Genomic DNA, 10,765 nt, shown 5'->3' on the forward strand with positions numbered 1-10,765 from the left:
GGTATTTCAGCCTTGAGAAGGTCTCCCCCATTCACTGATAAGGGGATGAAATAGCACTGTGGAGGCTAATTATACTCTGTGGGGGAGGTTAACCACCAGATTCCAATGTTACATTGTGTGAATGGTGGATGTGTGTTTGTGTGCATTTGTGAGCCAAGGTTAAGAGCCTAGCATGTTTTAGCATTATCATCAGCTACACAGGCACACATATTAACACCCCCCCCCCCCCCCCCCCCATTCCTCCAGAGCTGTTAAGAGAGAAGACAATTAAAAAAAAAACAAAAAAACATTTGCTATGTAAAGAAAAATACCTGACTGTCTTTCTACTCTTCTCTCCTGTGTCCAGGTGATCGTATACGTCAGACAGAGAACCGCGCAACCAGGTGTAAGGTGGAACGTCTGCAGCTCTTGATGCAGCAGAAGCGTCTGCGCAGGAAGGCCAGGCGGGACCAACGGGCTCCTTATCAGTGGCTGCCCAACCGCAAGGCGGGACGCAGCAATAGCAACAGCAGCATGTCCAGCGAGGGCTCCCTGGACCTGGACTTTGACGATTCAGTGTGGAAGCCCGATGTAAAGGCTGACTTGAAGTCCGAGTTCGTCATGGCCTGAACCATCTGCTCCCACATACGCATTCAAAGATGTGCAAAGCATTGCTTGGGATTTCCTTAGAGATAATTTTGAGGGAGCGGATTTGCAGGAGATGACATGTAACTTCAGAGAGGAAATCACAGTTGTCCTTGCGACAGTCATCTGTCACATGAAAACAGGCTCCCTGCAGACTCTAATCTCATTCTGCCCTTTGTGGGTGACCTTGTGAAAAAAATAATAATACAGCAACATTAGCAAAAGAACTTTCTTGTGATGCTTGGATTTGGACAGGCAACTACTGGACTTAACAGTGTGCAAGACCTTTTTTGGGGGGTTTGATTACAGAGACCATACCTGTACTTGAGTATAGCAGAATTCAGTGGGTGGTGGTGGTGGTGGTATTTTCAGAATTTTTGTTTTTGTTTTTTTCTTTTTAAATGCACTCTGGGGAGAAATGAAGAGATCCACACTGGACATAACAGGACAGGAGCACCAGAGGCTTCAGTGTTTCCTAATCAGAAGAAGGGCAGAACTGCCGGACTATGGATTATTTCAGTGGGCATTCTAATTGATCTCAAAACTCATAAACAAGAGTCCAGTTTTTACCTGTTACGGGGTGGTTAAACCTTTTCTTTTTCCACTTTTAAGCATATTATTATATTTTATAAACAAAAAAAATATGTAGCATTGTTCACAAAGCATTCAGGTTTTCATATAACAGTTCAAAGTAGTTTGCACATATTCTTGATTTATAACAGCTGGTCAAAATGTGCGAGGAGGAGGTGGGGCCTGAAATAGAATAAATAATAAATATGGAAGTATTGATATCAACCTCAGTGACATAGGGTATTGATAGGAATGATTAATGAATACACAAAATAAATGAATATTAACAGAAAGTGCTTTAGAGGATTTTAAAATCTTTAAAATGTATATGAAAAAAAATCTATTTTTATTTCTCTTCCTATCTGCTGTTTTCAAAAAACAGCAGCCCTTTGTGGCTTTAGTCAGATCGTTGACTACCAACAAATATGTGCATCCATTCAATCATTCATTAGCTCATTCATGCCTTTTTTTGTCTGGCCACAACAAAAGTTACAGAAAGATCATTTTTCATGCAGCCAACCTCATGTGTTACAAACCTGAAGAGACTGAGGGATTTCGAGTTTGTGTACATAAATGTGACAATTGGCAAATGCTTGTTAGGGCGTGTGTGTGTGTAAGTTTGTTGTAAATTGATTTTTAGAATATCCTATGTTTTTGTCCAGTTGTCTTCTCTCAAACGACCCCATACGTTCTCAAATTTGTGAAGTTCAGCTGCCGTGAGCACATGGCCCACTACTTTGCAACATGACTGTATGAAAAAGCAAATTGGCTCCCAGTTTGATGCCCAATTGATGTGTACCTGTTATCACAAGTTCTCATAATGATGCCTCCATTTTTTATTTTTTTTATTTTATTTTTTTTATTACTGGCCAAGAGGGAGGCGAAATGGGATCTTTATCCGGCATCATTATCTAGTGCCTCCACCAGTACATTCATTGACATATCAGGTTAGGCCTTTCACAGTTTTGCTGCTACACATGGGGACTTAAAATGTGGGGGAAAAAAACAAACACGGGAGGGAAAAGTGACTTTCCTTTGCATGCAGAAGTGTGTAATTATGCTGATCTTTTTTCTATTGATGGAAGAAAAAAACGAAACTGGTGCTGTGGAAATGAAGGTTAACAACATGCATGAATTTGTGAAGAAAATAAACAATGCTGCTTTTGTTGGCAAGGTTCTTTTGTAACGTTTAATTTGTTTCAATGTTAGAACAACCGTGTCCTGCTTAAGTATTACGACGCAAAACCAAAACGGATGAAGTTAAGTGTGGGCTAAGCTTTGTTGCTCGGCACTGAATATTTCAGTGAAGATGAGGATGTGATGATGAGCAAAGAGCAACTGACTCTCTCTCTCAACTCCTTAAAAGCTGGTTCTTATCCCCAATGACTTTCAAGGACCCAAACAGCCTGCAAACTGTTAAACCGCCTCCCCTCCTCCCAGCCTGAATGCCAACAGAGGCTCATGTGGATGCATTCTCACAGGGAACCAACAGACCTGAGGATTTGCAGTACTGTCTATCAAACCTACTCAAGAGAAGCGTCTGGTCTGTCTGTCTGATTGACCACCCAACCACGATTGCACTCCCAGAGATTGCAGTGAGAGATTACCTTTTTGGTGAACCTCATCTATTTTTTTTTTTTTTTTTTTTTTTTTAAGTGGCCTTACCTTTCACTAAAAAAATGAGACACTTGGGGACAAATGGGGGTGGGAATGTTTCCTGTTTGTTTTTTAAACTTTCTGTGCATATCGATGTTGGACACCGTTTTTGTCACAGAGGACACTGGGCATCTGTCGTTTAGTGCTTTTAGCTGGTGGAGTCTCTATTATGTCAAGGCTTCTGTGCCTTAAAATGTTGCCCTTGCAGTGTCAGTGTCAGATTTGAGCTTGTTATTCATTTTTTTCCCCACTTTGTTGGTTGATACACATGACTGCAGTATTTTGCAGCAATGAGAGTCGTAGATTTTCTGGGTTAAAGCTTGTTTGAGTGAATCAAATACTTTTCAAAAGTAGGTTTTGTTCCTCAGATATGGTCTTTGTCCCATTTCATTGTGTTGCCATGCTTGTTGGTCTCTGTTATTCAAACCACACATCCCTCTTAACCCAGTCTCCAGCTGCCAACAAGCTGCAAAAAAGCTATAAATCTGTGTAACTTTTATCTGAGGAAGTTTACAGCACAGAACGTAGATGACAAGAAACAGCCCAGATTCAAAATAAAAGGTCCTATAAGGACTTCCAAGACTACATGCACTTCCTGTTTCCTTGGATCCATCATTTTTAAAGGACAATTAAACCCCTGCCCCTCCCAAATGTTCATTTTGGGTTGTTTTTATTTTTATTTTTTTTTTGGTTTTTTTGTATATGTATGAACTATACTCTGTGTGTGCCTCACTTCTGTGTAAAACTCAAAGATGAAACAAAACAAAAAAGATGACAAAAGCATTACAGAGAGGATTAAAAACAGTATGTTGGTGGAATTCTGATCACGTCATTTAAGTTGCCTGTTCTTTCTTGTAGCCAACTATTGAAAATAACAGGATTCAAGAATACAATTTACAATGTTCTAGCTCTAGACCGGTGTAGCACATGTGTGACTGTATTAATTTATAAAACCAAAATGGTAACTGTGAATTATGTATTTCTTTGTGCATTTTTAAAAACAAACAAACAAAAAAACGACAAAAAAACGACAAAAAAAAAAAATCAGTGGAAAAGGTTGTTGGGACGTGGAAGCAGCTGATGTTCATGTCCGAGAAAGGGAAACTTTTTTTTTTTTTCTGGTGGAGTATAATGGAAACAGAATGTGTTTCTGAAAAAGAAAAAAAATGGAAAAAGCAAAAAAAATATATGAATATATTTTTTTTTCTTAAGCAATACATTTCAGTGTGACTTGTGATAGAACATTTTCTTTTTTTAGGTAATAAATAAATAACAAAATGAGTACATCACATTGTCTCCATGAGTATTCATTACTTACTCTTTTAATATGACTCAGTGATTTTCATCTGAGATCTGTTTCATGATGTATTTTGATAATAATAATAATAATAATACTTTCAAAACACTCAAGGACACTGTACACAGCAGAATAATAAAAGCAACATTAAAGCAAGCAGTTTACACAATCGTAAAAGCACAAGACATAAAACAAATGTAAAATAGCAGAGTGGAGAGGTTATGTGGGATAAGCTATTTCGAACAAGTGAGTTTTGAGTTGGGACTTAAAGAGAGAGAAGGGAGTGATATTTCTTAAATCAGGAGGGTGGGAATTCCAGAGTCGAGGAGCAGAGCAGCTGAATGCCCTGCTCCCCATGGTGGCAAGACGGGGAGAGAGAGAGAAGATCTGAGACACCGAGATGGGATGGTGATCTGAACCCGATCAGAGAGATATGGAGGGGAGAGATGATGAATAGCCTTAAATGTATACAGGAGTATTTTGATGTGAGTGAAATATGAAAAACTTGAAATTTCATTGGCAAAATATTGCTACCGGTGTATCCAAATGCATTTCTACGTGTTTATCTGAGTTTTTAGTGGGGGAATTCCCCTTATAGTCTTAAACCACCTTGAGTGTGTAAGTAAAAGTAGAAAACCCTTATATATATGGGTTATTATATGGGACTCTCCTCAGCTCTTACTGGAACAGTGGCGCGGCTGCCCCTCTGTTGGTCTTCCATGGTCTCTTGTGTTCTGGGGGCCTCTGGATGTCTGGAGTTTTGATCTCCTCCATACCCGCTTCACACCCTGGAGGACGGGGCTGTGGCCCCCCCACACTCCCTAGCAGATCATTACATGGAGAAACCTTTGGAATGCAAGCATGCTGATCCACACAGGTATGCACACATGGGTATTCACAGACGCGGACTAAAGCTTTCTTGGCTGCTGCCTCAAAGCACACTGTGCGCTGTCTATCTTGCGTGCTGCACAATATCGTTTATTATTTAGTAAATATTGATATCTATGACTAGCTAGTTTATTGTGATGGTGCTTTGTTTTCTCTATTATTATGTTGCTCTTTGTTGTTTGCTGTCTCCTCTGTTTGTTTTTTTTGTTTGTTTTTTTTTTTTTTTTTCTCCATACAGGTGACCCAGGAGTTCTTTTTTTTTTCTCTCTCTTCCCCCCCCCTTCTCACCGTCTCTTCTCCCCTTTGGTTTTCTTTCTTTCTCTCCCCCTCTTTCTCTCATTCATTCCCCCTGTCCTATTTATTAAAAAAAAAAAAAAAAAAAAAAAAAAAAAAAATGACAAAGGATGAACTGAAGCTCTGCCATCACGTAATGTCGCATACTGCTGTTTCTGATGTCATTTAAAAAAAAAAAGAAAAAAAAAAAAAAAGAAAACCCTTATATAAATACTAGTCTATTTATTGTGTTGTATACATAACAAGCTGACTGGCTATGAAGTGGTAATACTGGAACTACTAGCTTCTATGTTCTAGGCTGCACTGCTTAATGCTATCATCAAAGTAAACAAAAGAAATCATGTGATGCTAGTGGAAGTTGTGTTATTCAAGCATCTCTTCCCCTTACAGCTCAAATTGATTTAGATATTTATATTTGATTTTTATTACCTGCTTCAATCGTCATGACCTTACTTTTTCCTCCTCTTTCTCTTGTTTCTTAGTTCTTTGTTAACTCCCAGAAGCAAGTTAACTTTCCATAGCAAGTTCAGCTCTCGATTGCTGCCTATACTACAAACTTTGCATATTGCCACTGCTGTAGTATAAAGTTTGTCAGTCCTCAGGGGCTCCCCACTGACCTGAGAGCTGACCATATGTAGATGAGAAATTGGAGTGCAACTAGTGCTATCTAGCAAGCTTGTTTAACTACATTAATGGACATTACGGGGGAAATCACACATCCTAAATAAGTGCTGCTGAAATTGGAACACCGACTTTTTAAACTTGCTGTTTAACCACAGTGGAAGCCATATTATTTATCAGGTAAATATATGCTCCAGAACCAACATGACAAACACCTCAAGAGGCCCCGTTCAGTGACTTAAATAAGCAAAGGTGAAGTCGAGCTGACCAGTCACAGGTATACACAATTGTCTTGCCATCCATCAAAGCAATAACATTATTTAAAAACAACTAATATTAAGTGTTAATTATGTTTAAATAAAAATAAAAATAAAAATGAACTCCTGTAGTTGCTATGCTTATCTATAGAGACCAAAACTCCTTTACATTTCAGGGTGTAGGTATGTTCATTTCTACTATAAGGCTATGCAAACTAACACGAGACAGTCTCAAGTAGCCAGTTAAGACATCATAGGTTTCTGGGCTTTGCATTGGCTTCATTTTTTCACTGTTCACTGTTAAAGGCAGTGGAACCAAGGGTCTGAATTTGTGGCTGGAAGGCAGCTGAAGTGGTGAGGAGGTTCAGTAAGGGAGCCTACAGAAATGTTCCCCACATCTGTGAGTATCGCCCAGCTCAAGATGAGACAGAATATGGAAGTGCAGTGACAGACTGGAGAAGGAGACTTGCCTCGTGTGAAGCCTTCTTCTTGACACATGTACTAACAACAAAAGGTGTTCTGAAGCAGCTTCCTGCTTATGTAAACAGTGAGGCTGAGAACCGAGCTTGACTTGGAGCATTAAGAAAAAGCTGAAAGAGGAAAGGAAGATGAAAGAACAAACCGATTGTCAGTCAAAGCCCCAATAACACGGCATACTGCTGTGAAATGTTGCAACATAGCATGGTGGCATCTTCTGTTGTTTCTTTTCAGATGCTATAACGAACTTAATGAGTCAGCATGACTGAAATGAAATTGGGGTAACTCATATTTGTACATTTATGCTTGCTGAGGCAAAATGGATCTTTGTGCGAAAGACTGATGCTTATCTCTGATCTCTAATACACAAAACCAGTAATTCCATTTTTTTCCAGTCAGAGAAAGGATGCTTTGTGTTGTTTACACCTTCATTCTAAAAGTGATAAGGACTAAAAATCTGTCCCTTGACCTTTTCTAATTCTCTGCCTCCCTTCCTCTTTCTGCAGATATGTTTCTCGTAACGAAAAAAAAACCCCTCCTACTTAGTGTCCTTCCGAGTAAAAGCCAACACTTCTACGGCACGTCTATGGCTTGGGGTGAAATGCAGGGACAGCATAGTTTGATAAAATAAGACTTAAAAGTCGATCCAAGCATTGTCTTGAATCCACAAAGCTATTATAAAGCAAACTATTTTGTGAGCGTCACAGAAGTCTACATAGCTTTTTAACTTCAAAGTGACAAACCCGAACTCTCTCACTCAGCCTGTTTTGGGAAATAGAAACCACAATTATCTTTAAGCAGTGAATGCTTTTTCAGCACTGAGTCAACACAGTTAACATGAATCTGTCTGCAATTCTTAAGAAATATGTAACTAGCAAAGACACTGTAAGCTTTATTACAAACCTTTGTACAACAGTGTATTCATGCAATCAGCCAGTCGTGCTGCAGCAGTGCAGTATATAAGCTGGTTTCATACATGCAACCCTGAACTCTTCTAGGACTCACCCAACAGAGTAGTATGTGAGAATGCAAATATCTGAGTCAGCCTGGTCAGATAAAAGCCAGTCTTAAACCTGCCAGCTTCCTAGTACAAAGTCCGTGTGAGGCTGGATTGCTGTCACATGGTGGGAACAGACCACGTAATAGTCTGGTACACTTTTCACAGGTAAATCCATGCTACGTTTTGCTTCCTGCATATTATAATCAGGAAGCTCCCGTTCCTAAACTATAGACAGCATTTTCAGAAGCATGAATACTTCTTAACCTGAGAACCTCAATTCTACCAGTATTGGGGTTCACAGGGGAAACATCTGCTTTCACCGGCTATGCCGCCAGGTCTGCTATTTGAAAATAGACATCCATGGTATATCACAGAAACATCAGAATCTTAGCCAAAAGCCCACAGGACATTTCCACGACCACTAAACACAGCTAAAACAACAAACAATTAAAGAGCAGGTACACAGATTAAGCGAAAAGTTGTGAACACAAAGTACAGATTCCCACTTAATGGCGTGCACAAGGCAAAAAATAGTTTCTGCTGAAAACACAGATCTCACAGATTCTCAAACTGCAAGTTTCATCATAAAATAACCAGCTCCCCTTCCTAGAGGTTTAAAACCCAAATGTTACTTAACATTTTATTGGGGTAATTTCCACCAGAAGGAAATGTGGACAGAATATCTAAATCCCATTTGTAAATCTGTGACTTTATAGCAGTAGCTTCACCCACTTGACATCAGGGGTTCCAAGTTTGGGGTGAGCAATTTGTGGCTAAAAACTTGAAGAAATTACTGATGCAGTCATGTTGCCATGGAGCTGAATGTCACTGTGTGGAATCCACAAAACAAAGGCATCCACCCTAACCATTGTTACTGCATGCTGAGGTGTGGGTAGGTTCACAAATATTCAGGGGTCAATCATTTTTTTTCAAAAGAAACGGACAGCTTTAAGTAGGTGTTACTTCACATATGAGTAAGCAACCCATTCGCTGGATACCATCTCCAGCACTGTGTTAATATATTTTCTGCCCTGCCTGGATTAGATCGCAGAGAGACAGCGGGGTGCAACTATATGTGCCTTTGACTCATTTATGACGACAGTATAACCAGATGCTTTCGATAAAGGTGTCAGTTTCAAGTTTTAGTTTAATGATTGACAAATAATCTGTGAGTCAGGGCTATTTGTGTAACAAAAGTATACAAAAATAGCATTTAAAAAGTTCTATGAGCTTCTTAACCCATGTGTTACAATAAAGCTTCTGGGGTATTATTAAAGACAGCAACAGTTTTCATATTCATGGTAAAAGTAAGGAACAACAGTACAACAGTCAGTGTGGCTTATCTCAGATTTTGATGCTTTTATTGGGTTCTGGCATTGGGTTTGAGCTTTGCATAAAAGGGTCGATGTGTTATTTCCTCATAGCTGCTAAAAATAAAGCAAGATAGAAAGAACCAAACTTTATAATTGCCGAGTGCAACTTTGACGCAAAGGTTATCCTGCCATCTGTCAGTTAGGTGAGACAAACAAAACAAACCGCAAGTGAGAATGTTGACACAAATTTACAGAGAATATTGCAGGTGTAGCTAACAGACTCTTCATACTGATTCTGCTCTTTCTGACTGTTTACTGATTTACATCTTACTGGATATAACATGAGCAAGAAGTGTGGCAGCGCGCTGATAAATTCTCATGGCTTCCAGTCATACTGCAACTACCAGGAGCCTCTTCTGAGAAGTCACTGCCTTTTTCTGACTGCATCTGACTGTCAGTCTCAGCCTCCACACCTTTCTGCTGCTATGTGCAAGTTTGCTGTCTGTGGATGTCACTCTTTTTTGAGGTAGAAAAGAACAGAGAGAGAGAGAGGCAGAGGCAGACAGAAAGAGGAGAGGTAGGGCCTCAGCTGCCACCGCAAACTGAAACCTTGTGGCTCTGGGATTGAGAGGAGTTCCGCAGAGTTGGGGTTTCACACGTTTTTCTGTGATCTAAGATAAGACATGCTCAGCTGTATCCTCCCTTCACTTAAAAAAAGATATACACACTCACACATATGGACATAAAAAGAAACGTACACACACACGCAAACACACACACACTCACACACACACACACACACACACACACACACACACACACACACACACACACACACACACACACACAAACACACACACACACACACACACACACACACACACACACACACACACACACACACAGAAGCATAACGGAAAATATTCCAGGATGTCGTGCTGTAAGAAAGCAAGTATCATATAGTCTGCAGTCATAATGAAAGTTCATACTATATGTGTGTTCTTATCTTCGCAAGTGATGCAAGCATTCACTTCCATACGTACGACTTTAAGATCTTGTAGACATTTTGAATTTCATGATTAGAGCTTGATGAAGAGATTGTGAATTGGAAACGGGTTTAAATATCTATCCTGTTCTGACATTGACTCAATCCACCGACCTGTAGCCCTAAACCTAACCTATGCCACATACATGCCACATCTAGTTTGAGTTATCCAGAAAGTGAAATGTAAAAACTCAGTTTTCTTTCTTTTTTTCTCTGTGCGATTAGTGTAAATCATATTAAGATGCCTGGACAAAACAACAGGATGAAAGCTGAACTGGAATAAATTTCAAAGCTAATTGTTCCCCCAATCTTCTCTTTCTACTCTCTCAGTTTAGTTTTCATGCATTTTGCTGTCTCGTTTAAGTGCATGCTTTTATCATTTCTACATAAGGAAAACAAACAACCTCTTTGCTCTGCTGAAAGCACCATCTGCACACGAGAGTAATGGAACAAACACACTGAAGATGCATTTTTCGTCAGGTCAGGGCACAAACATCAGAGCTCGTCACTATGTCTCCTCCGCAGTAAGACCCAGAGCTGTTCACATGGTCAGCAGGGACCTTGTTGTCTTTTGTCTATTTTTGTTTGTTCCCTGCACAGTTGAAAGAGAAGAATGGCTTTCTGTTTGGAACATTACCTGATGGATATTTATGCAGCTGTGAGGCTGTGAAGAGGACCTTTGATATCTTGTTCAGCATTTGCGCGTGCACATACATACATACA

General features: G+C 39.7%; 1 protein-coding gene across 1 annotated transcript in view; it reads left to right on the forward strand.

The window, feature by feature from the left end:
• Positions 1–4,126, forward strand: part of midn (midnolin) — a 28,655-nt gene extending 24,529 nt beyond the window's left edge. The window contains exon 8 of the mRNA XM_085348803.1: positions 347–4,126. Within this exon, the coding sequence (XP_085204929.1) occupies positions 347–609 (263 nt within the window). The 3' untranslated portion in view covers positions 610–4,126. The remainder of the gene's footprint in view (positions 1–346) is intronic.
• The last annotated feature ends 6,639 nt before the right edge of the window (positions 4,127–10,765 follow it).

The sequence above is a fragment of the Diplotaxodon limnothrissa genome, linkage group LG23 (genome assembly GCF_057381915.1).
Source record: "Diplotaxodon limnothrissa isolate DT_005_m linkage group LG23, D_limnothrissa_male_GT1.1, whole genome shotgun sequence".
Taxonomy (NCBI): Eukaryota; Metazoa; Chordata; class Actinopteri; order Cichliformes; family Cichlidae; genus Diplotaxodon; species Diplotaxodon limnothrissa.